The sequence below is a fragment of the Achroia grisella genome, unplaced genomic scaffold (assembly GCF_030625045.1).
Source record: "Achroia grisella isolate CSIRO2021 unplaced genomic scaffold, CSIRO_AGI_Agris_v1 utg856, whole genome shotgun sequence".
NCBI classification, from domain to species: domain Eukaryota; kingdom Metazoa; phylum Arthropoda; class Insecta; order Lepidoptera; family Pyralidae; genus Achroia; species Achroia grisella.
In genome coordinates, this window is record NW_026713045.1 from 4,604,043 (window position 1) to 4,630,798 (window position 26,756).

At 32.6% G+C, this 26,756-nt stretch overlaps 5 protein-coding genes across 5 annotated transcripts; 4 read left to right on the forward strand and 1 right to left on the reverse strand.

Moving 5' to 3' along the window:
* Window positions 1-5,571: 5,571 nt before the first annotated feature.
* On the forward strand, window positions 5,572-12,180 carry LOC131852697 (androgen-induced gene 1 protein-like). The gene is made up of 2 exons (XM_059203412.1): window positions 5,572-5,725; window positions 11,620-12,180. Exons 1-2 carry the CDS (start codon window positions 5,573-5,575, stop codon window positions 12,178-12,180), a joined length of 714 nt encoding a protein of 237 aa, XP_059059395.1. The 5' UTR covers window position 5,572.
* A 459-nt stretch (window positions 12,181-12,639) lies between these two features.
* On the forward strand, window positions 12,640-14,080 carry LOC131852743 (androgen-induced gene 1 protein-like). The gene is made up of 3 exons (XM_059203469.1): window positions 12,640-12,658; window positions 13,388-13,431; window positions 13,526-14,080. Exons 1-3 carry the CDS (start codon window positions 12,640-12,642, stop codon window positions 14,078-14,080), a joined length of 618 nt encoding a protein of 205 aa, XP_059059452.1.
* A 54-nt stretch (window positions 14,081-14,134) lies between these two features.
* LOC131852631 (protein asteroid-like) lies at window positions 14,135-17,181 on the reverse strand. Its single transcript, XM_059203326.1, has one exon. It carries the CDS (start codon window positions 16,945-16,947, stop codon window positions 14,758-14,760), a length of 2,190 nt encoding a protein of 729 aa, XP_059059309.1. The 5' UTR covers window positions 16,948-17,181; the 3' UTR covers window positions 14,135-14,757.
* Window positions 17,182-17,772: 591 nt separating this feature from the next.
* On the forward strand, window positions 17,773-22,381 carry LOC131852638 (la protein homolog). The gene is made up of 6 exons (XM_059203333.1): window positions 17,773-18,177; window positions 19,308-19,474; window positions 20,291-20,551; window positions 20,953-21,099; window positions 21,438-21,549; window positions 21,789-22,381. The coding sequence occupies exons 1-6, from the start codon at window positions 18,045-18,047 to the stop codon at window positions 22,124-22,126; spliced, it is 1,158 nt and encodes a 385-aa protein (XP_059059316.1). The 5' UTR covers window positions 17,773-18,044; the 3' UTR covers window positions 22,127-22,381.
* Window positions 22,382-23,246: 865 nt separating this feature from the next.
* LOC131852684 (uncharacterized) lies at window positions 23,247-25,074 on the forward strand. Its single transcript, XM_059203397.1, has 2 exons — window positions 23,247-24,065; window positions 24,106-25,074. The coding sequence occupies exons 1-2, from the start codon at window positions 23,694-23,696 to the stop codon at window positions 25,033-25,035; spliced, it is 1,302 nt and encodes a 433-aa protein (XP_059059380.1). The 5' UTR covers window positions 23,247-23,693; the 3' UTR covers window positions 25,036-25,074.
* Window positions 25,075-26,756: the final 1,682 nt, after the last annotated feature.

Here is a 26,756-nt window from a genome sequence, read left to right on the forward strand (position 1 = left end):
ATTTATTTAGTTATAATATGTTATAATAAGTAATAATAAATAATGTATCAAGAGAACACGTGGTTGTTTATTGTCGTATTTATGTTCGGGTTATAATTTTTTAGACAAGTATATATTCCTTTCTATATAGTTTGTGAGGAGTTGACCAACTATGAAGTTAAGTAAAAGGTAAGTAACTTTTAATTTATTATTAATTTATAAAATAAATTAAGTTAAGAACCTGGAAATTATTTTTACAAATAAATAGAATTGAAATGTCTGTTTGTAATTTCAAATTAACAGCATTATTTTTCACTAAATGCATACATAAAAAAATGTTTGTCTGTCTGAAATAGTGGCTTCGTCCGCATGGTATTAAAATAATTAAATTTGGAAAAAATAAAACTAATTATTTCATAAGCAGTATAAATTACTGTTTATGAACTTAGTTAACAGCTAGTATATATATATTAGCCAGAACAAACAGACAGACAGACAGACAAAAATTGTAAAAAATGTTATTTTGGTATATGTACCGTATTTACATTCATATGCATATAGTAAAAAACGATAATTTCAATATTAAAAACAGACACTCCAATTTTATTTTATTTTGTATAGATATATATAATAAATGTATCATGTCACTCCCATTTCTCCTTTTACACCTTTCAAGACCACAATTTACAAAACAAACTGCTTGGGGGCTGAAATAAGTGGGACAAAAGTATTTCTCATCTTTCAAACCAGAACAAAGCAAACCTGAAACTAAACTTTCAGAGAAGGCAATAGATGAGGCACTAATACCTGCGCAGAGGACTTTTTTCTGATGGTAAGTGGTAACCGTCGTTTATACATATATTTAATTATTTATTATTTATACGTTTAAACATGAACAACATCACGTTAATACATGACGCCATTGCTCCCACTCATACTTTACTATTTTAAGGAATAAGATGTCATGCCTTTTATCATTGCCTTTTCTGTCCTACACACAGCCCCGGATTTTCATTTTTTTCGAGGTGGAGCATAAACTAAAAAATGCCGCCCCACTAACATTCCCCCGCTCTCTGCCTTCGGCCAGCACTTTGCAATATACTTATTTATTAGTATTACTATGTAATATTATATTATCTGTGGTATTACTATTAATTATTGTGACTTTATTAACAGTTATATCTTTATTTTCAAATGCATCGAATAAAAACAATTTACTTAACGTGCGTCTGTTAGTTGATATTGTCAAAGGTGCGTCAAAATATGAATTGTGTATTCATCTGCCAAGTTCGAATTTGCCGCCCAAGAACTTACCGCCCGGGTACGGGTACGGGCCCCGTGTTGCTCTCATGCAGATCTAAATTTGCCTACACAGGTTAAATATCAAGCTGCTTAGCGACTGGAATAGGTGAAACTGAGGCACCTGATGCAGACGAATTTTTCCAAAGTCTCGTTTATCTATTTAATTAAACTTACACTGTTACCTAGCACAGATAGCACCCACATTTTATATTATCTACGCTATCACGCGACTATTCAAACTAGCACTTCATATATTATGAAATCGTCCGTTGTTATCACCTGATCTGAGTTCACCTGTAGCTGTAACATGTTTAGACTAAACGATCACCTAAATAACAGATTACTCTACTTTATTGCTTACTTCAATCACTACTATGGGGGTGATGGGGATTGTTAGTAATGATCCCATTGCTAGCTATGTACCATGTTAAGTTGACCTCCACGCGGTTTCCCCTAGAAAACATCGTGATAAATTCCTAGTGAATTTGTCACGTCTAACTGTCCTGTCCTCATGCTCATCTTATCGTTCTCCACTGATGCCCCGCCAGCGTAAACCATTAGCGTAGGCGGGTGCACTATTCCATTATCAACCCCGAAAAATTTTTTTATAATGACCTGTCTTATACTCTGTATATAATTCTCCACTGATGTTCGGCCAGCCTGGTCTGACCAGCCTAGCGGGGTACCTATGCATGTTAGATAGTTAGCTATATAAGATTGCACTTACTTGACATTTGTCATTATATTTCTCCAACATAGTATTTTGGTAAATTACATGTTTTTACTCTGATGTATAAACTATGTTCATTAAAATCCATTCAGTAGTTTTTGCGTGAAAGAGTAACAAACATACATCCATCCATCGAAAATCCAAATCTAAAAAATTGTTTAAATCTAAATTATTTATTTAGGTAACACAATTTTACAGTTACATTCTACAGTTGTTGAAGAGTCCTTTTAAGCATAAAGATTCCTGTGCCAGGAGGCTCCACTCTTCCATAGCTTATATAAAACATTTGTAAAATGTTTCTAGTTTATTATACTATAATCAGTTATATAATTTAATTTTAAAATACATACATTATAGGCATATATATACATATATGTTTGTGGATTAGACTCACACACTTCCGCTTCTATAATATTAGTAAGTTTAGTAAAACTAGCGGCCCGCCTGGCTTTGCTTAACATATACCTAAACATAGTAAATGCACTACAACCTATTCAATATTGAAATCCTCTATACAAATATATCATTTTGGTCTTGGTATTCTGGTATAATTTCTGTAAGCTTACGATAATATAAGATTTTTAATGGATTTTGTACAATAGTTACGTTATTACATATATTTGATACATATATCTCTAATGTTTTCAAATCAGTCCAGTAGTATCAGAGCCTATTTAATGTCAACAAAAAAACAATTCAATATTTCCTCTTTATAATACTAGTATAGATTAATATAGTATAGATAATAATAATAATATATCAGGACAATTCACACAGCGCCATCTAGTCCCAAGCTAAGCAGAGCTTGTGTTATGGGTACTAAACAACTGATATAAATACATGGATACATTTTTTTTGTAAATAAATATATATTATACATAGAAAACACCCGACCGATATAAACAATCATACTCATGAATACAAATGTTTGTACCGTGCGAGGAATCGAACCCACGACCATCGGATAGTAAAGCGGTGTGCCAAACCACTAGACCACCGAGGCGGTTTAAATAAACACTTCTAACCAAAAGAATCGCAAAACGCTCGCTCCCCAACGTGTTAGATTCAAATGTATTTGGAAAATGTGGGAAAATTCACTTCAACGTTTATTTACAATAACATAGTATAGCAACAATACATTAAATTGAAACGTGTTCGGAAATACGCGGGAAAATTAAGTACTACGTTTTTAATTATCTACGAGTATAAGTCGACTAATCCTGGGATTATAGTCTAGGTGTGGAATTAATGCCGTCGGAATATTATTATTTAAGTCTTTTGTTTGCATTTAGAGTACATAGTGTAAAGTTCTTAGTCAATAACATCTGTAACGCAGGGATTCCCTAGCACAGATGTTACGGCCTATAAACTAATGACATTATGTAAAAATTAATAAATATATTATTATTATTATTATTTCTTAAACAGAAAAAAAATTCTCATCTCCCCTCTTAAGGAGAAGAGATGGCAACTTACCCCCGGCAGAAGCACAGTCAGCCGGTGTTCAGGGCCCCAGAGAGATTTTATTATTATTATTAATAATAATAATAATAAAATACGCGTGTTTGAATATATTACCCCCGTAAAAAGGGAGATATAATAAATATATATATATATATATATAATAATAATAACGTACCATATAGTTTCTATATAGTATAAGGTCTGTATCTTTCGCCTGACATTGATAATAGAAATAAAAAAATATAGAACTAAGTAAACTTTAAACAGTATTATACCGTAATCCTTCCATAGTTATAATGTATGTATATATAGTGATATACTGTGGGTTTAGGGTTTCCAGGTCGCAAATTGCTTCACAACATTTCATCGCCTGACTGCCTCGATGGTATAGCTTTTTAGCACACCGCCTTAGTCCCGATTGTCGCGAGTTTTATTCCTCGCACGGCATAAACATTTATATTCATGAGTATGATTGTTTTTATTGGTCTGGGTGTTTTCTATGCATAATATGTATGTATTTACGAAAACAAAAATATCTACGTATTTGTGGCAATTATCTAGTACCTATAACAGAAGCTATAACTAGCAGAACTTGGGTCTAAATGGCGCTGTGTCTGAATTGGCATCTCTAATTATCCTGAGATTATTATTATTATTATCCCAGATGAGGTAGTCAGAGGCAGTATCACTTATAGTCATCGTAGTAAACGCTATACTTGACATGCAGACATTTCACTCGATATTGGATTCTATGTGGCAAGCGGTGCCCGCCATTGTTTCTTTGATTAGTTTTATTAGTTATCAATTTTTCTATGATTGGAGAGTCAGTCAGAAATATAAAATGGCACACTTATTTAGTGTTACCCAGATTAAACTGATGACATTCAGTGACATTCAACTGTTGAAATCACTGGACCACGACGCTCTCTCGTACATCAAAAATACGTAATTATAACATTTTTAAGTTTGGAATATTCTCGAATATTTTACGCAGCTCATAATGGATGCCTAAAGTTATGTTCCATTTTCAAATTTTGAAAAGGTTCACAATACACTTTTTATTGGCATAATAATTGAAAATAGTTTTAAATTAGAAAAACCAGAAGACATACGAGAGAGATAATTCGGTTCCATAACGTTGCTTTCATTAATCACAATTCAATAATTAAGCATTATGTAACAAGGTCCGTTAACTGATAATCGTTTATCGTGACTCGCACGTCGGAAAGTTAAGCTTAATGCACATCTGCGTGTCTATGAACCTCAAATCATCTTTACAACTGTGGTTATTGTCACGAACGAATAAAGTAAACCTACTAACTATTGTATGATCGTGTATACTATCAAATATTGTAAAAAATAGAAAATTAAACTAGAGATGCGAACTAAGAACAAGAGTGAGGATTTAGTAAGAACATGTCCGTATTTCTGTATTTTTTTAAAGACAAGACATTCCAACGGGATTCTAGATATGAATAACCTATGGTCCTAGGCGAGGTTCGAACCCCGAGCAACGACCTAAGATTGAAGTCATATTCGCCATGCAGGATTTGGGCTTTGCGCTGCTCCATAAGTCCTTTCTTGGAATTAGAATACCCTCTGCACTCGCCCCCATATTCGTCTGGTAAAGTAGTAAAGTACAGCTACGGCCAAAAAGCGGCTATCCACGGCAAATATTTTTTGAAAAAAGAAAGTGTAATGTCTGTTTTCTTATAAATATATATTATATACAAGGCGATACAGCCATATTAACAGAATTCCTACTATTTCCAGTTACAAATAATAATATTATTTTACTCGTATGTCTATTCTATACCTAATATTGTAATACTTCAGAATTTAAACAAAAATATAATACACAGTTCAAAAGTTAATTACCTATATACGATTATCTCTCATATGTTAGGTACCTATTCATTAATTATAATTGTAAAATTTATTGTGTATACATAGCATTATAACATTGTAAACATGCACGCCTTTACTTATAAAAAAAAAAAAGAATACGCTGTAATTCAGTTGGCGCGCAAACGCGAGTGTTGACAGTCGAGATTATATTTATTTTAATATTAATTTAATTTAGTTATTATATTAACAATGTTGCTGCCCGTGTTCCATTTATCGGTGGTTGCGCTGAATGTATTTGCAATTGCATATGATCAATTGTATTTGGATATACCGTTTCCATCTAAAGTATTTGAAGAAATGCCGTTCAAGGCTCGATATATATTTTTGACAATATGGTGTTTCGTAAGTATTCCCTTACCTTTAAAAAGTTTTATTTTATTTAATGGGGCCACAAGAAATAAGTCAAAAATGTGAGCTTAGTACTAAAATTGATACAGAAATATCTTCTTATCATAGAGAAATTCGTAATCTAGGCGACAACTACACAACAAACAAATAAACTAAACAAAGGCGTATATTTTTTAAACCTAGAAGTTTTAAAAAATATACTCCATTGTTTTACGCCTTAAAAAAATATACGTCTTTATTCGAATTTCAAATTTCAAACTTTTAGTACTTGAGCCAATATCCACTGAGCAAGTAATCACTGCGTTTCACACGTATCCAGTACATTTCTTTTTTTAATTTAAATTATACTTTTAATTTTATTATTCCTTAATAAATATTAGAAATATTGCATAAATTTTGTTACTCTATTAAAAATTTTGTGGTCCTCATATTTAGGTACGATATTAGTCGAAAGGTGGTTGCCTTCATCCTGTCACTGAAGCGGCTTCTAAGCTAAAGTAAGCGGTTAGTGACTCGATCTCCCTTGCTCCCATACTCCTACTTGGCAATTATATTGCCTTTCTTGATCCCTCCGAAGATCTATAGCTTTTCCATTATTATTGTATATAAGATGGATATAAGTATACCTTGATAATTTTTTTATGAACTTCCATATTTCCAATCTATTACATTCTGGTCACAGGTCGACTGACAAGATGTAGATGTAAACTATTACCTATATTATTCCAAGCCAAGAAATCTGATCTGAAGAGCAGAGCGATTTATTCATTTATATTTTGCCATGTCCTCACTTTGCCACATGTCTCCTCTTTAAGTCATCTTTAAGCCACTCCAACAACTCTCTCCACTATTCAGTTTTCTAATAGAAGTTGTATGACGGGGTGGCTATTTTTACAATCTCACGTTTTTATTTATGAGTATGAATGTTTGTACCGGTCTGGGATTTTTATGTGTGTATTTATATTTATACAAATATATATATATATATTTATGTATTTTGTATTGGATATCTAGTACCCATAGCATAAGCTCTAGCTAACTTGGGACTAGATGGCGCTGTATGAATTGCCCTGAGATATTATTAATTTTACATGCGTTACATTTTCCAAGACTCCTCCCTAAACACCACACATAATTAATACATAGCCTCTAAGAGTTCTTATCTTTTTAGTGGGGAACCCTAAGTCCTATTACTAAGTAACAACATTTTTCTATGATAACAGTATCCGTTACCGTACTATCTTGAGTTTGACCTACGTTCAAATTACTATCACGAATAATAATAAACCATTATTAAAAAAACTATAATGTTGATACATACATAGTTGGTTGATAAGCCCAGTTTGACCCCTGTTTATACACTAATTAATAAGCTATCTACTAATTTGCAAGTCGGTCACTTAATTAGATGAATTAATAGAAATGACATTATCAATTTTTTAATGTCTATAATTTATCTGAAAGTTCTTAATTTTTTTTTAAACTTGTCATATATTGGAAGGCATGCGAAGGGCACCTAGTTTTTTTTTATTAAATACCAGCAACATATTCTATCGCATGCGCTATGGGTTATGCTATGATCAGTGTCAGTGGAGAATAATAAGATAAGCAAACAGTCAGGTTAGTTTGTCCACCGTGGTGAATTCAGAGAATCCCTAGCAATTGGGCCACGAGCCCATTACTAACAAAACCCCTCCCAAAGCTCCCTGACCAAAGCGTTTGCGGGTGGTCGATTTGGATCACTTTTCTTTTATGGCCTGATCAAGCTGAAGATAGAAAGGTTTGGAGACCTGAGGGGGAAGCTGGGTAATAAATACCAGCAGCAGCTACTATTAAGGCGAAAAATTGTACCTTCTAATTTAATTAAGAAGAATTTCCATTCCTCGATATTTATACCTATCCAATTACAATACTCTTTCACAATATTATAACAATATTACTATAGAACCTACGTTTCAACTATTCATATCACGCCACACTGATATGTAGCGAAATGGCGCATTATCAAAACAAATTTATAGTATTAGTTTTAATATATCAAAACAAAACAATAAAATTAATTATTTATGGTACGAGTAGGTATAGAAATTAACAATTCATTTCATCATGCGCCAAGACACTATAGATTCGTGAGATATGACTGTTTGATAGCACATACATTTATATAGATGTACGAGCTATACAAGCCTTTTGTAAAATAAAGGTTTTATACTGTTTTAAATTTGATCGAGAACTCAACAAAAATAAAACGTGGTAAGATCCCGTGATTTACTAATTATACTTATAAAGATTTTATTGCATTTCCTTGTCTGTAAGTATAAACATTCTTGTTGTAATCGATGCAACCGATTGCCCCTAGAATGTCTCTCTCTTCGCAGCTCTGCTACTTTATCCTATCCCAAACATCGTCCTCAGAGATCTCGCACTCTAACATATTTCAAGCAACTACATCTTCCCCTTCTTTGGTCTGTCCCCTTTACCTCTCGTACGTTCACCCCAAATTAGAATAAGGCTGTACATTCGGCATACAGCCCACTTTCCTACAATACGTTATCTTCTTCTCCTACATCTCTTGTATTAATTGATATTTGAGCGTAAATATTAACGAATTCTCCCGTAATATAACCGTATCAAATAACGAGGACGGGCTGCCTAAATAATGTGGCTATAACTTATATATAAAGGTTTATGTAAATAAACACTTCGGTATGTGAATAAAGTTCTGGAGGCTTCAAGGGCCTGTAATGGTACTTGTAACCGATACTGGGTAACCCAGGCCTGGATCGCCTCTCTTCAAACGAGTACCCATTGACATACCATTAAATAAATAATGGATACTTCTTGAAAATTGTCTAGAAATACCTAATTGTAATAACTGAGAAAATTGATTCCAGTCTATATTTTTATAGGCTTCACCCAGTAGTCGAAATTCGACCCAAATTAATTTAACATAGACAAACAATATTAATCTACTCTCAAGTTGACCATAGACAATAAACAAATAATAAGTGTGTAATGTTTTTTTGTTAATGATTTAATATATTTATTATGTATAATTAGATTTCTGCGCTCTATATACACTACAAGTGTGCAAAATTTCATACACCTCCGACCGCGCAATTTTCGTGAAATTCTAGGTTCTATAATAACGACTACATAAATCGTTACAAGAGAAATTAAGCCCTGTAGGGATATACGATTTAAATAACAATAGCCTACTTTGTTATTAATTCTATGTAAGTCCTGTGTTTTACTAAGCATTTCGTATTAGACTATCCATTTGTTATTTGGTCAAAGTGCGAAGCATAATATAAATCACCTCACACCCCTATCCCGGCTTCCACGAGGCGATGACACAATGCGGGGCTCACTACAAACTATAGACATACCTATCCCATGCACTATGGAATAAATTGGTACTACAATCGCCGGTTGTTTAAATATACATAGATAGACTTCGATGTATAAATTCGCCTGCATAAGGGGGAAACGGGACTTATGACCCTATTGTTAACAATATACCATGCCAGGTTGACCTCGACGCGGTTTCCTGCAAACCATCGTGATAAATCCTGATCTGACTGATCTGACCTCAACTTCATCGTGTCATCTTCCACTGGTGCCCCGCCAGAATAAACCGTTAGCGCAAGCGGGTACACCATTCCATTATAAAGCATAACAAAATCGGTTGCATATATAGGTATCTCTGTGTCACCTATGTCAGTCATCAAGTACCTTTAAGCTAAGCTGTGTATCATACGTAGGAAAAGATTTGGCAGTGAAATTATTGGTTACGGTACTACAGGGGAATGTATCACACCTTAGTCTTCCGGAAATATCGGACACTTATCCCTGATAAGTAAGTTATTTAACACATTAAGTATTACCACGGCAAAGGAAATATTTATAACAATAAACATAACTGGAAGTAGAATTCACTACCTACCGAATAACAATTTCCACAACGAAGTCTAGTCAACATGGATATACAAAATGAAGGCTGAATTAACAATTAATTTCTCCACTGCTAATGACCGCGACACGACATAGTTAATTGAAGTTTTATTTCATAAAACGTTATAAATACAGAACTACATGTTATTATATTTATTTATGTACCTATTAACTATATACGGATAAAAGCATTTATTTCCATATATAACTAACCCGCGCATCGTCGTCATTGTCACATTTTCCCCGTTTTGACAAAATTGTTCATTGCAGCTGTGCTCCTATTTATCGTAGCAAATAGCCTACTAGTTAGGGGGGAAAGGCATTGTTAGTAATGTGGACTAATGATCTCATTGCTAGCAATGTACCATGTCAGATCGACCTCCACGCGGTTACCCCTGGAAGCCATCGTGATACATTCCCGGTGAATTTGTCACGTTGGGCTAACTGATCTGACTTCATGTTCATTCTATCATCCTCCACTGGTGCCCCGCCAGCGTATACCCTTAGCGCAGGCGGGTGCAAGATTCCATTATCATTCTTTAAAAAAAAAAATAGCCTACTAGCGGGGGGAAGGGGATTGTTATGGATTGATGTGGATTGATAACCCCATTGCTAGCAATGTATCATGTCAGGTCGACCTCCACGCGGTTCCCCCTGGAAACTATCGTGATAAATTCCTGGTGAATTTGTCACGATGGTAGCCCATCGTGACAAATTCTCCAGGAATTTATGACCGACCTGATCTCATGCTCATCTTATCATCCTCCACTGGTGTCCTGTCAGCGTAAACCGTTAGCGCAGGCGGGTGCACCATTCCATTATCATCCACAAAAAAAAAATAGCCTACTAGCGACTCGTCCCGGCTTCGCACGGATGCATTACAAATCTTTGATTTTCTCGACTTGTTCTATATACAACACGCGTGTATTATACATATAAACCTTCCTTTTGAACTCTATGTATTAAAAAAAACCCGCTTTGAAATCCGTTGCGTAGTTTTAAAGATTTAAGCATACATAGGGACGGACAGACAGTGACAGCGATATTGTTTTATACTATGTAGTGATGATAAACTTCCTCGATAAATAGGCTTCCAACATCTAAAATTTTTTTTAAATCAGATCAATAATACCAGAGACTACCCCCAATAAACAAACATAAAAATTTTACCACTTTCACTTCTTATTATCTTCATATTTAGACCATTTAGATACTCTTCTTGTCCCTAACGGGTCTAGGTAGCGAACTTTGAAAAAGGGCGAGCACAATAGATCTATGTAGGTTGCAGTGCTACAGGTGCTACAAACAACCGACAATAGCCCAAACAACCCAAAAAAAAAATGATACTCTTCATTTATATTATTAATTAGAAATAGTGAATAAGATTATGTAATTTTATTCTGTTCTGGCTTAAACCTATAAATATTAAAAAAAATTTAAGAAATTAAATATAAATAACAAATAAGCACCTATTTCCATATACCTATAATAAATGTCAGATCACATGGAAATGAAATTATTTATTTAAGTGAAAATAAAAATTGTACTCTAACACTATTTATTACCTACGTTTCTAACTACAATGTTTTAAGTAGAGAACCGTATCTTGAAACTTCAACAATATTTTGAATATATTTATGTCAAACATTAAAAATATTATTAAACTATTCATCTGCATCACATTCACTTGACATTTGCCAATGTTTTTCGCCCAATTCAAGTAATATATATTTAAATTATAACCTATGTGTTGGTTTAATATATAAGCTATATTACTGTAAAGTTTCATCAAAATCCGTTCAGTAGTGTTTGCGTGAAAGAGTATCAAACAAACATCCATCCATACAAACAAACAAAATTACGCGTTTATATTTCTAAGTAAAAAGCAAGATTATTATTATATCAAGTATACAATAACATAATATTTGTTGCAGATTCTTCAAACATTATACTTCTCAGTGTCATTCCTAAATGACGTATTCGGGACAAATGAAGCAACACCAAAACGGACACCTCTAATACGTTCCATAAAGGACGTACTATTCAGCATGGCATTTCCCGTAGCTCTCTACGTGTCAGTCTCATTTTGGGGTATCTACGCTATTGATAAAGAGCTTATCTTCCCTGAGATGATTGAGAGAATATTTCCAGTCTGGTTGAACCACACGATGCATACATTCATCACTGTATTCCTAGTTATAGAGTTATTAGCCACGAAGAGGAACTATCCGTCAAGAGCGACTGGCAACACTATAATGTCCCTGTTCATAATCGCCTACGTAATATGGATACATGTGATACACCATAAAACTGGGACGTGGCCATACCCGATTCTGGATGTGTTGAATCCTACATTGAGACTGGTGTTTTGTGGATTTAGTACCATCTTAGGATTAGGTATTTATGTGATCGGTGAGAAGTTAAATTCGGTAGTGAGTCCGACGTCGAAACAACATTACACTAATGGTACAATGAAAAAAAGTAAATTGAAATAAACCTTCTATATGAAAATATTGAATTTTATTTACTAAATATAATATATCACCTATGTATAATATCATATACCTTATCCCAGTTTAGTGTTTTTTATTAAAAATCAGGTCAGGCCAGTTAGCCCTTCGTAACAAATTCACCAGGGCTTTATCATGATGATTTCCAAGTGGAACCGCTTGTAGATCAACCTGACTTGCTACATTGCTGGCAATGGAATCATCAGTCCAAATTACTAACAATCCCTTTCGCCCTTTCCCCGCAAATTAAATTAAATAATCAATGTTTTATGACACCTTAAGAGAATACCCACGATTGGCATTCGTGGGCTTTCAAAGACCTCCACGCGATTTCCCATGGTAACTATATGTATGGACCCCCGCCAGCATAAAACAAAAACTTAGTGGAGGAGGATGCACTATTCCATTGTTATGCAATAAAAAAAAATACTTTCATCTTAAAATATGTTAGTCGTTATCGATGGTACTGGAATTATGATCTATCCATGAATGATGATGAAGGCTGGTCTATTGAATGATACGAATTTTCGTGGTTTCAAGGAGCAAGATAATTTTATACTATAGCTCAATCGGAATTTCAATGATTTTGCCAATATCAAGGTTTTTATGGACGTTGAATGGACATAGCATACATTACTATGGTAGCAATAGCACTCAGTCTCCATTACTAACAATCCCCGGAAAACATTCATTCTGCGATTACTACGTACTATAATTTCGGAATTACAAAAGATAAATAATTATACATTTAAATTTAATTTAAAAAAATCTATTGTTGTAACATTAATGATGTATAGATCTTTTGGTGCGACTTCTTTTCTGCAAAAATCTCATTTAGAGTTATTAATAGTAACAACGCCATCTGTCGATATATGTATCAATTAATTAACAATTTTTAAAGTACCTAGTTTGTTTCAATGGCGCTAGTGTGCATAATATACACATTTTGTACAGGTATCTAGTACGATTTAAATAATTCCTACACCTTATGTGAAGGATAAATTTTTGTACATGTCTTAAAAAACTGCAATAAATCCATTACATGGTTTTAAAGATCTAAGCGAAGAGACTACGAAAGCGACTTCATTGTATACTATGTAAAAATAATATTCCTGGGTCTAGATGGCGTTGTGTGAATAGTCCATATTCACACAACGTCATCTAGACCCAGGCTAAGTAGAGCTCGTTCTAGGTACTAGACAACTAAAAAACCATCACTCCAGACATTTAAAAGAGGTAGACAGAATTGAACGGCAAAGTCCTCTATCACTATTAACCTAAATTACTTGCTAAACATACCTAATTGTAACAACAATTTACTTTGTTACAGATACTTCAAACACTCTACTTCTGCGTGTCTTTACTGAATGACTTCATCGGAACAAACGAATCGACGCCAAAACGGACTCCTCTTATACGCACAATAAAGGACGTGTTATTCAGCGTCGCTTTCCCTATAGCGCTCTACGTCTCAGTCGCCTTCTGGGGTATCTACGCTATCGACAAGCCGCTGGTGTTTCCTGAAATATTAGAGAAAATCTTCCCTGCCTGGCTCAACCACACCATGCATACATTTATCACAATGTTCTTGGTTATTGAATTGTTGGTGACTAAGAGGAACTACCCATCTAGAATGACCGGCAGTACTATAACGACGCTGTTCGTTGTGGCGTATGCAGTGTGGATGCACGTTTTACATGCGAGAACTGGCGCGTGGCCATACCCAATTTTCGACGTCCTCAATCTCCCAATGAGACTAATATTTTGCGCATTTAGCACAATTTTGGGTTTAGGTATTTATGTGCTTGGCGAAAAATTAAATTCTATATTAAGCCCGATTTCAATACAATATTACAGAAATGGTACATCAAAAAAATTAAAATAAACATTACAAAAAATATGTCAGTATTTTTATTTCTATTTGTATGTACTTATTTAAAAACACATTTATTGTAATACCTGTATTAGAAGATTATTCAATTGAGAAGACTAGAGGAAAAAAAGAAATTCAGTCGAGTTTCTTGCCAGTTCTTCTCATTTGAATCCATATACTGAACTGGACAGAGAAAAATATTACTTACAAAAACTTAACCTTCAATATGTCCTACATGAATAATAAATTATTTTATAATTTAGAATTTTGACGATTACACAATGTCACTATTCACGTCTCTCCCCTAAGTCTGATACGGTACTGAAATTATGGGGTACAGGAGTATATTGTGCTAGTTTCTTGTACCAATACATTACTGTACATATCTACCTACAAACTTACTAGTTGGCATGTAGCATAGTTTTTGCTATATTTAGGTATCTCAGGATAAAATATTTAACAAATCTATAAAAAAATATTTAATGACAATAATTGACAATAACTCACTTTTAATAAATTGTTAACATATTTAAAATTTTTATAAAAACCACTATAGTTCAAACAATTCTCAGAATTGTAATTCTCTATATTAAAACTGTTAACAATAATGTAATAACATATACATAGATTTGATTATTCAAAATAACCTTCGTAAATTTATAATTATGTTAGCTTTATTGAGTAACATATTAAATTGACACCTGTGACTCAAATCCTTCCACAAAGAACCTATTAATGATATCATCCACTTCATCTTTTTTCTTCTTTCTCCTTCTTCGTTTCTTACCTGTCCATTCACTATTCATTATACACATCTTCTCCAAAGATTTCTGATATATGCTACACATACTTTTATAATACATTAACACAGTAGTTGCACCTTTGAGATATTGTTCAAAAAATTTTATTGGGTCTATTACATTTTCTAACTTTAAAGCAATATTATATACAAATGTACCATTATAACATTTGTATTTCGTTGTTTGGAATGGACTACCACATAGTATATTTAAACAGTTCAACTGATATAGGCAACATTGGAACTGCGCAAAACTGTGTATTCTCTTTACATCATAACTTTTAGGTTTCTTTCTAATTGTATTGTCTATCTCAAAATGTTTTATAAGCACACTTGCCGCCACCAGACTATCCTCATACTGAACTTTATTTTTATTCAAAAACAACTCATCATCATCAGTATTAATGTGTACAGGATTTCTTTTAATTTCTTCAATCTTTTTTGAATGTTTATCCATAAAATGCTTTTGTCCACGGAGAGATCCAGTTTTTTCATCAATAATGTCCAGCATAATGTAGCATATGAACAGACTGTGAACATTCGCTAATGGTACAGTACAATATCTCACCCACCATAATATTGATAACATAAACAGTTGAAAGTCTGGTGGTAATAAATGCAAATCAGTTAAATCTAAAGATGGCATCTTTTGTGTTAGAAAATGACTGAAGCAGGAATTTAACTGGTCATTAGACAATTCATTAAAGGGAACATCTAATAATCTAGGAATGGCATACTCTTTGTCGATCAACATTCTTTTAAAGTTACAACAATTTTCTCTACTGACATACATACAATGGTCATGAGTAAAATCAGTGAGAATATCAAAACTATATCGCAATATAGGTAATGTACACAGAAATGCATCTTGATCTGTATAGTCCTCAGCTTGTGGAGAACAGAAATGTAAATGATGTGTGTATAAGTTCAAATACTCTGGAGGTATCAAGTTATTCCGAACTTTACTAATGTACCAACTCGGCAGTTGCTCATCATTCTCTGAATCTTGTGAATTTTCGTCATCAGATATGTCACTGTTGGAGGAGCTGTTGGAGCATTGTTCAGAATCAGAATCGGTATCTTCTGTGCTTGCATCAACAATTGCTGGTAGTTCCCAATTTGATTCTTCTGGTACATCATCAACACTAGAGAAATTAAAGTATTTTAAAGACCTACATTTCTTACTGTTATATCCATATATACTCTTTTTAATAATTGCATATACCCTATCCTTCTGCTTTTTCTTACACCTTCCCAATATTTTGGATATGGCAGACTCTAATGTTTCATTTTGTAACCATTTAAAAACACCATGAATAGACCTCTGCTGATTATTCTTACATCTCTTACTTTTAGGTAATTTGAATTCAGAAAAGAACTTTTTGAAAACTCTCTTCTCTACATAATCATTTCCAAGTAATGTTGCCAGTAACGGTAGCATATCTTCCTGTAAACCACCAAAATTTTTTGTTAGAAATTCTACTCTATAAACTTTACATTCTAAAGCATAAAATCTACTTTCACCATCTTCTATACATGTTGGTTTGTGATCTAAAGTATTGAATGGTATATAAGAGACATTGTATATAAAAAAATCTGAGTCGTAGCTCAACACTGGACAATTTAAATGTCTTGCCATGACCGCTATTTCATCATCTGCTTCAAATTCACACACAGTGAAGGGAACTTGCATTTCTGTCAACACTTGTCTGAAGACATTTCTAAATAACAAAGGAAAAATTTGTAGATACCCTTGAGTTACAGGGTCCAATCTGCTAGCCCCGCTAATCTTCGATTTTACCCTACAATAAGCAGTCTTTAATTTCCTTGTTTCGTGACCTCCATCGAATATCACATAAGGGACTATGTTACATTTGCGAAAGGTTTTAAAAAATTTTTTCACGTATGACGCATACTTATCGTAATCACCGCCAAATGCTGAAAAACTGTTAAGGCATCTGTACAATTGTGCACACATACTATTTCCATCGATGACTACACAAGAATCATGTAGCAAAAAGTGTTCTAAAAACAAATCCTGATTTAAATTTACGTAAGTAGTCAAACCTCGAACTCCCATTTTTACTATTTGTCTTTACAGCATTAATAGCAAAGATATATTATTAGGTTATATTCATCGGTTTCCTGTAATATTCCAATTTGCATTTTGTATTCATTGTCTAATCAACAGGACAAAGATACTCTTGAGTACATTACACACACAGCTTAATATTCGGCTTTATTTATGTTAAAAACTTAACTATACCAATAATTCATCGTTAAAGTGGTATGGTGATGTTTATTTATAAGTATGTTTTTTAAAGATAATGTGACGTTTGACAGCTAATCAAAAATGCCACTAAAGTGCTAACCCTTTTGGTAATATTATGTTATCTGTGCTTTTGTACTCTTAGATACTAACATCGTCTGCAAAGCATTTTTTATTCGTTTTAACTGCTCTAGATGGCCTTGCCACTGGCGTAAAGCAATACAGTACCATGATATTTAAAATCTACTCCTTTCATTGCTATATTAATAGAACATAAGGAATAATAAGGATATAGATGCCCATTTAATTTATTTGAAGAGAGATTAAATAATTACATAAAAAATAGCCATTCAATTCCTTGTCAATACTTTTTTATTAAAAGAGAAGTTTACGGACGTTATAGATTTCTTACTGGAGATGCAGAGTCCATTCTATAAGATTAAGTAAATGATTTAAATTTTTACAGTAACTTATAATTTATAGACTAAATATATGTTAATATCGTCCATCTACTAAACTGCTACAAAAAAACTAACTACAAAATCTGCCAGATTTTTATTATTATATATTATTTTTTTATCCATTAGTATTTTCCAAAGTCCTAAAACTATTTATTAAAAAAACTACATTTGTCATTTCGTGAATATCGTCTTCTCTGTGTGTGTTTGTGAATCGAATGAACCAATTTCTTTACTAGCACGTGTTTTTCAGAAATGAAAAACATTAATACAACTATTCGCTGTAGTTTATAAAGATTATAATTCTAATTTACTAACTATTAATCGTTTACAAGGAGTACATACATCATACAGTATTCTATTTTTAAACATCTGCGGTGATTTTTTTTGCTACTCAGTAGGGGTGAAGATATATAAAATTCCTAGATTGGTTCATTGTTGCCCATCAAAATGACTGAAAAGACCGAAAAGGAGGTGGTAACAGAGACCAACGGTGATAAAAATGATAATGGTAAAAATGATAGCGGCGTGCTTGACGGACAATTGGAAAGCGCTATCATACGGCAGGTGGAGTACTACTTCAGTGAGTCGGCATTTATATTTAATACGCCTATTTATTATGCCTTTCCATAAATATTAGTTCATTTCTGTTGTCATATCTCATTTAGTCGGCTTGAACTAAATAATCTTGTTGAATATCAAAACATAACCTAACAACCCTATAATTCCCATGCTTCAAATGCATTAAATAAAAAAAAAGAAAATTTTTAGAAAGTCACTTAAGTGGTAATACCTAATTGTTTTTAAATTGTATAAGCATGCTATTTTTGTACATGTGTTACCAAAATGGCAGTAGTTATGATAATTACATATATTTTTTAAGAAATGTATTATATACTTTTGTTGAATATCAGATTACATCAGGTATAAACAAGAATAATATTTGTATACATGTATTATAAAGAAATAACTCCTATTACAAGTTATGTAAGTATTGTTTTTAAACTATAATCCATTTAAATATAGTGGTGGACCTTCAATAATCGGGCCGCTATTGTAATCCATGGTCTAATATTTATTATTGAATATGGTATTGTTTTGATTATAATTGCTTAGTTTGAATTTGACTACTTACATGTGATGAAGATAGCAGTGCATAGTGTAGTGTATGTGTAGTAGCATGTGTTCATTGTTTATTCATTGTGTATTACATATCAGCTCTGAAGTGAAAGCACAAAACACTGATAATTAAATAAAAATGTTATATTTTAGACCGCCTAAATCATAACAAATCTTTTAGTAGTTGACATACATAATGAAGTATGATTTGTACTTCAGAGTGCATTATTATTATTATTATTTAACAAGGTACTCTTTTGTAAATAATTCTGGACTATAGGGGACCCCATTAGCAGTACTCTATAATCTGACAAATTTGATGATCCGACACTGCCCTGCAAAACGATTGTCGGATAACTGGGGGTCCACTGTATTTATTAATATATATGTATACAGTAGCATAACTAGCTATTGAAGAAAAAATAGTTAATTTTAAAGCATAATGCAGTATATAAATTTTAAAATGTTAACAGTAAATAATTTTTTTTTTTCAGAGATTATTATTATATAAGAATAAAGTACTGCTTACTCTGTGACTTAAATGGAACATTTTGAGGTAGAAATATGAACTAAATTAAACTGTATAATTTTCAGGTGATGTCAATCTGCCTCGTGACAAGTTCCTACGCGAACAAGTCAAGCTAGACGATGGATGGATCCCAATTGAAGTTCTGATCACATTCAATCGACTTTCCAAGTTGTCTAAAGATGCAGATGTCATTTGCAAAGCCCTGAATAATTCCACATCAGGACTACTGGAAGTATGTCAAATCTATTATTGGATATTACTTTAATAAGTCTTATTAATATTATAAATGTGGAAGTTTGTGAATATTGTTACTCATTCACATAAAAACTACTGAACCGATTTTGATGAATCTTTACAGTAATATAGCTTATACATCAGAATAACATATAGAGAAAGAAAGAAGGTAGTAGCAGAATCAGATATTTTTTTATCTGATTGGAATAATAATAATGTTGACAGTCCACTTAGTCCTAAGTGGGGACCCTATATATACAACACTACAGACAACATTATATATGTATGTCATGACCACTCATGGATTGCTATTCTGAAGGACTACAATGTACAGTTAAAATTCTTTATATAGTGTGACATCACTACTATATTTCATTCTCAAAAAAATAGTTGTGGGGCTGGCTGATATGAGTGCATAATGTTTTTTTTTATTGATAAATGTAAATATATATTTTATACACATAATTAAAAAAATATATTAGCATTCTGCACTCCATCTCTGTATAAACTATAAGTGTGGGAAATATTCTTCTGTCTGCACAATTTTTATTAAAAGGAGGTTTTGCTTCATGGATTTCAATTTTATAAATTAATTTGAAAGATTGTTCATTTATAATCTTACTAGATACTACTACACTTATAGATACTCTATTTATAATCTTTATAATTTATTTATCAAATTTAAAACTAAATATTGACAATTACATATTTGCTGTAAAATAATAGGTCATAAAAAGTAACACATGAAATTATTAAAAAAAATAGGTATAGTGTTGTGTTAGGATGGATTTTCATCACTATTTTATATGTACAGTTATCAGAGGATAACAAAAAAGTGAGAAGAAATCCAGAAATGCCAATACCAGAGATGAATGAGGAACGCCGCAAAGAGCTCATGAGTCGCACAATTTATGCCAAGGGTTTCCCAAAAGACTCTATCTTGGATGACATGTTGAAGTTCTTCAAACAGTTTGAGGAGGTGGAGAATGTCCTGATGAGGAGGTACTTGGACTCACACACCAAAACTAGAGCATTCAAAGGATCTGTATTTGCTACGTTCAAAACTAAGGAACAGGTAATTTTGAATATTTTAATATCAACTGTACAGAAAATTGTCTTCACATAATTCTTACTAATATTATCAACATGAAAGTTTGCAAATATGACGATATGTGATGGACGGAGATTTTGATGAAACTTTACAGTAAAATAGCTTATACAGCAGAATAACACATAGGCTATATTATGTAAATCGGGTGAAATATAATACTAAATATCAAGCATGAGTCAGCTAGTATAGAATAAATCTAAACATTTTAAATTATATTAAAAAATTGTAGAACAATAAAAATACGAACATTTGAAATGGCTAACAAAAACAACTGCTATTTCCACACCCTCCTTAGAAAAAGTACATTTAAAATGAATGTGCATCTACATTTTACTCTATATGTTAAAAAATAAAATGTATTTCAGGCTGAAAAGTTTGTGGATTCCAAGCCTGTGAAATATGGAGACACAGAACTGTTAATCTACTGGCAAGAAGAGTATGTTAAGATAAAGCAAGAAGAATTTGCAGCCAAGAAAGCAAAGAAGGAACAGAAAAAAGAGAAAAATGCAGATGTAAGTTTCTTTTTCAGAATTATATACAATTTCTACAGAGATTATGTACATAGATACGTAATATATAGTCTTCTTAGTAAATATACACTTGAATTAACTAACCATTTATGACTATATAAATTTATTATCACATTAGAATATAATATGTTTTGTATTGTTTTTATTATTGAACATTGTCCACCCTACAAGGGATCCAGATCCATTAAAATACATTGAAAGATCTCCTAGAATGTTTAATAAAGTAACACCGATTTACTATAATAGAGTGTATTATAAAACAATATCTACATCTTAGCAAAGTTATTGAAAATCTCTTTCTTTTTTAATTGTATATACAGGCCAAGACTGACAAGGAAGAATTCAAGTTGCCCACTGGTACAGTGCTACATTTCAGTGAGGGTGATGACAAGATGAAGAGGGAAGATGTTAAAGAAGCCCTTGGTGCTTTAGGTACATTAATTATTAATTTATCTTAATTTTAAAAGACAAGCAATGTATATTACCATATAGTTCAAGCTTTATTAGATAATATTTCAAAACATCTGATTAATAAAACATCTACTGACCTATTAACTTATTCATAATAAATTAATTTATAATCAAAATATAATTTAGTGGATCCTTATATTAGAATAATGAAATTAAGATACTCAACATGAATAACTTTAAGTTTTTTTGTAAATTTTCAGGTGCTGATATAGCCTTCATTGATTTCAAAGTAGGCGACAGCGAAGGTTGGGTGCGTCTCAGCAAAGAAAATGCTGCCAAAGAAATATCTGAAAAAATTACCGATGGCAAAATAAAGATTAATGACAAAGAAGTTGTATTCCGACTATTACAAGATGACGAAGAGAAAGCTTATTTAGATAAGACTGTAGAGGAGATGGTGAAAAGGAGAAAGAACCAGCACAGTCATCACAAACAGAATAAAGGCAAACACTTCAAGGGCAGGCAGGGGCAGGGACGGAAACGGAAACAAGATAACAATGACGATGGTCCACCATCTAAAGTAAAAACCGACAGTTAGTTCATAACATAAGTGTTATTCATTTTTTTTATAATTGTGAACACTTCAATATATTATGTTGAATTATACTAAGCTAAGGTTTAAAAAACCTTTTTGATGTTTATCTAGAACCTTCGTTAAGATGTTTTTATTGTCTAGTTAGGTGTCAGTAGATTAATACCTATTACTACCTACTGTATCCTACTTAACTTATAAAACTATGGAGGCCATAAGATAATTGTGTCCATGTTATAATAAATTCTATTCATCTCTCAGTTTTTGTGTTTGGAAGTAACCACTTTTTTACATTTTTTTTAACGTGTGGAATTTGTGTGGAATTTTTACCCACTAAAAACCACACTATGTACCTGAAAGCACCTATGCCGGAGTTGGGAGTTTCGCATGTTCATTCTCCCCAGGACCACTTTTTTTACCTTTCCTGAAAAACCCCTAATCCATTTTAGATCATTATATATTCAACTAGCTGTGCCCGCGGTTACACCCGCGCGGCATTTGAAGCCTATGTGTTATTCTGATGTATAAATTATAGTATAGTTTCATTTAAATTCATACAGTAGTTTTTGCGACAAAGAATAACAAACATCTATCCACACACAAACTTCTGCGTTTATAAAATTAGTTTATAAATGTTTATAAATATCAAGTTCTAGTATTTTAGATTTTGCTTACGAATATATCGATGTTACTATATTCTGAACTACAATCATATTGTCAATAGATTAATGATCAGAGAACTTTAGATGATTTGCGTTTTCAATACAACTAACGATTATTCGGGAACAAGCGGCTATCAAACGCAAATGTCAATTGGCCGGTGCTTAAATGGGAATTGAAAGTTATATATGAACATTTAACATTTTCAATAACAATCTGTATTACTCTGAATACATATGTAATTGTCAAATGGTATATGGAAAACCACAAACGAATTAAAATGATAATAAAAATGTAAACATTAGATTTTTTTTATGAATTTACTAATGGCAATTTCATTGTTGGCTGTCATATCTTTCCAAGGCCGTAAAATACTTAATAAAAAAAAAAAGGCTGTCATACCTAATATCAGCTACAACATCCTAGAAAGCGTACTTTATAGTTTAGTGTTTCTAATCTTTCCAGATGTGGCGATATTACCTTGACAAGAAATTCCTGTTGGCATTTTCAATAAAGTCGTCGATTACATTACTTGAAAATATGAAATATTTTAATATAATAATATTTCAGGACAATTCAGACAGCGCCATCTAGTCCCAAGCTAAGAAGATCTTGTGTTATGGGTACTAGACAATTCATACAAATACATAGATACTTTTTTATAAATACGTACATTATACTCGGTACTATTTTAAGTACCGAGTCTGGCAACTTGAAACCGCGCCTTCTAGTGGCAACCCTGGTCCGAATAACAAATTACGAATTTACGAGACAAAAAAGAAGATACAAAATAGTTTTCTAGGTATAAATAAATTTATTTCGATATTTAGTTAATTCTATATTTTTACAATGTTTTAAACGGGCGTTTTTATAAATCAATGATCAAATTACGTAAAGCATTAATTGTATAATAATGAAGCCAAATCAGGAAACAGCCGAAGGGGAACCAGCGATTACCGGTGACGTGATAGGAGACACCGCGTACAGTGAACGTTTTGTATTGAAAATTTTGTTGAAACTAGCAAATTTGGATACACTAAAAGATGAAATTCAAGAGAAATCCTTCGAAGATGACCTGTGCACTCTGTGGGACATGACCGCCGAAAGAGATGTCGTGATGTTTCTACAAAAACATAAAATGTTGAATCTATTAAATTTCGCATTACCCATTATAGAATCTCCTCGTATTATAGAAATATTTATCGGTATAACGGGCAACATGTGCTGTCAGAAGGAAGTTGTGAGTGCACTTCTCAAGATGGACAGCAAAAAAAGAAGATATAAAGTGTTTTCAGGTATAAATAAATTTATTTCTTGATATTTAGTTAATTCTCTTAAACCTATTACTGGAGAATATCAAGACTGACGACAGTTTAGTTCTGATTCAACTTCTGCGACTGATCAATTCCAGCTTATTTCTCATAGACCATGAAGCTGTATGCATTTGGATGGGGCTGTTCAAGAAGATTGAATATTCAAGTGCCTTGTACTTTATACTGAAGAACTCTTCAAATAAAGATCTGTTAGTAACAGCACTAGAAAATATCAACACAATATGTTCATATTGCAACACAGAGAAGTGTAGAGCAGAGTTTTTTACACATTTTGTCACAGTGGATGCTCTGGAGTCGTTGACTACGGCTTTTACTGAAATTACTGTGAATCAGAAAGACAAATGTGAGAGGGACGAGTTGGAGAGGGTATTAGTTATAAGCCTGCAGACCATTCTTAATTTAGTGGGATTTGATAAATCATCGGGAGTGTTCAAAGATAGCAGGGAGAATGTATCAAATATGATTGGCATTGTACTTAAATATTACGAGACCAAGTTTGTTGAGCAGAAGGAAGTGGACTCAGATTTAATAGATGTTATCGATTCAACTGGCACAATATTGAACATAATGCATTTAAGTGAATTGAGTGACTGCGAAATCTACTTCCAACCAAGCTACAGAATTTGGAAGGCTCTGAAGTTGTTGCTACAGAAGGATAAAAATGGTGATGATGTTGAAGAGGATGATAAGGAGGAGTTGCGTGAATTCTGTAAACAACTTAAATCACCATTGAGCACATTCATATGTGTTTACTTAGCTAAATGTTCAGAGAGTAATCTTCTGAAAGCTTTGGACGAGATAGGTGCAGATTATGATGAATTACTGAAAATGGTTAAAAATAAAGATAAGGAAATAAAAGATCTTGTGTCCAAAAGAGCTATAAACTATAGAACTAGATTAAAAGAAAATGCTGATTCATAAATCTAATATAATATATTGTAATAACTTTATTAATTTTTTATTAACATTTCTGCCCTACAATACCCTAGATAGAGGTTTCATCTGAGTACTTTCTACCTCAAAATTCAATAAGTCCATTCAAGTACACAGCTAAAACAATGTAGAATTTAGTTCTCTCTGGCTATTTATGAATAAAACCTACAGTTAGATTATAATTTGAGTGATTAATTAATTTATTACGCATATGTAAGTTATTCAGAATTATTGTCTATAATTAGATATTTGAATATTGTCCATATGTTTATGAAATAATATGAGTAGGTACACTGACTCACAATTCGCTACTATGAATTTAACAGACAGCTATATTGTCTGAAACTATTCTACGTAAATGAGTAATCATCTAATGAATATATTTCATTTTGAATGTCAGACATACTTCTTGGAAATTTCGATAAAATCACTTGTCAGATTCCTTAATCATTTTTTTTTATACATCAGTGACGGCGATTAAGAATACGATCTACATGATAGTAAGCGGTTAATGTTGCAGATGGAACACCTTGAAACACCAGAAGAATGGATCATTGAAAAACCAGGAGAGTTACATGTGTTTTACTGCCATTTTCTACAAGTCTTAAAAAGTTTAATTTTCTTTAAACCGGAGCCCAACTTAAAAATATTTTCAACACACTTGCTCCTAAAGTGGATATAATTTTACCGGTTTTTTTATATATAATGCTGATAAAACATGCATGCATTATAAACGCAAATAGTGAAGTTATATTCCATAAAAGCATTTTTTTTATTAAATTTCAAACTGACCACCGCCCGGTGTCAGCCAGTAGGTGCTGATTAAAAAAAGTAAAATGGCGGGAAAGCAACAATGCATCATAGTTTTATTGTAGAGCTTATTTAAAATCAACTGTGTTGAATATGTACGTTCTGCGTGTGTAATTAACACACTCGGTTCCATTGCGCCCTCACCTTCGACTCATACAGAAGTTGCGCCTTGTGTTATTACCATCATAACGCACTTATGTCGTCATATACTGCGATATAACTATTGTAATGCTGTTGGGTGCATTGGCCTTTACAGCTTCAAGGGCTAGAATCAATTGCCTAAAAATGGATTATTTTAATCTGAGGACACATCTAAGCGTCCAATCCAATATACATGTAAGTCTTATTACCCCTTACCTCTTTATTCCTGTTTGTATTTATTGAGACTGTGATATGTGAAATATCTCTCATCCATACTAATATTATAATTATTTAGGTGTGTTATAAAAAGGTAACGTTTTATTATAAATACTATATGGCTGGACGGGTCTTAAATTTTGTTTATAGATTATGTTTCTTTTTTCAAAATTGGTACACATAAAGACAAGCGCAACACTTGGTTTCTAAATCAATAAATAATAAACCAGGTTTATTCACACAGCGCCATCTAGTCCCAAGTTAAGCGGAGCTTGAGTTATGGTTACTAGACACTGATATAAATATTTAAATACATTCATATATAGAAACCACCCAAAGGAAGTAGGAAGCGACCATAGGAAGTAAGACGATGGGCTAAACTACTAGACAATCGAGCCTGTCGCTGTTGGTTTCCCATAGATGTATGCTTTTATTTATATAGAAAGTTCAGCACCTCATTACACTTACGTTATGACATGTTGCAAAGTACTGTCAACATTTTAAATATTATTATTTGTATATATATATTTATTATATAGCAT

Bases quoted from the DNA above. Each gene is read 5' to 3' on its own strand.
- LOC131852697 (XM_059203412.1), top strand. From the start codon at position 5,573: ATGTTGCTGCCCGTGTTCCATTTATCGGTGGTTGCGCTGAATGTATTT. The intron at 5,726-11,619 runs GTAAGTATTCCC...TATTTGTTGCAG, and splicing joins TTTTGACAATATGGTGTTTC to ATTCTTCAAACATTATACTT.
- LOC131852743 (XM_059203469.1), top strand. The intron at 13,432-13,525 runs GTAGACAGAATT...ACTTTGTTACAG, and splicing joins ACTCCAGACATTTAAAAGAG to ATACTTCAAACACTCTACTT.
- LOC131852631 (XM_059203326.1), bottom strand. From the start codon at position 16,947: ATGGGAGTTCGAGGTTTGACTACTTACGTAAATTTAAATCAGGATTTG.
- LOC131852638 (XM_059203333.1), top strand. From the start codon at position 18,045: ATGACTGAAAAGACCGAAAAGGAGGTGGTAACAGAGACCAACGGTGAT. The intron at 20,552-20,952 runs GTAATTTTGAAT...AATGTATTTCAG, and splicing joins CGTTCAAAACTAAGGAACAG to GCTGAAAAGTTTGTGGATTC. The intron at 21,550-21,788 runs GTACATTAATTA...GTAAATTTTCAG, and splicing joins AGAAGCCCTTGGTGCTTTAG to GTGCTGATATAGCCTTCATT.
- LOC131852684 (XM_059203397.1), top strand. From the start codon at position 23,694: ATGAAGCCAAATCAGGAAACAGCCGAAGGGGAACCAGCGATTACCGGT. The intron at 24,066-24,105 runs GTGTTTTCAGGT...CTTGATATTTAG, and splicing joins GCAAAAAAAGAAGATATAAA to TTAATTCTCTTAAACCTATT.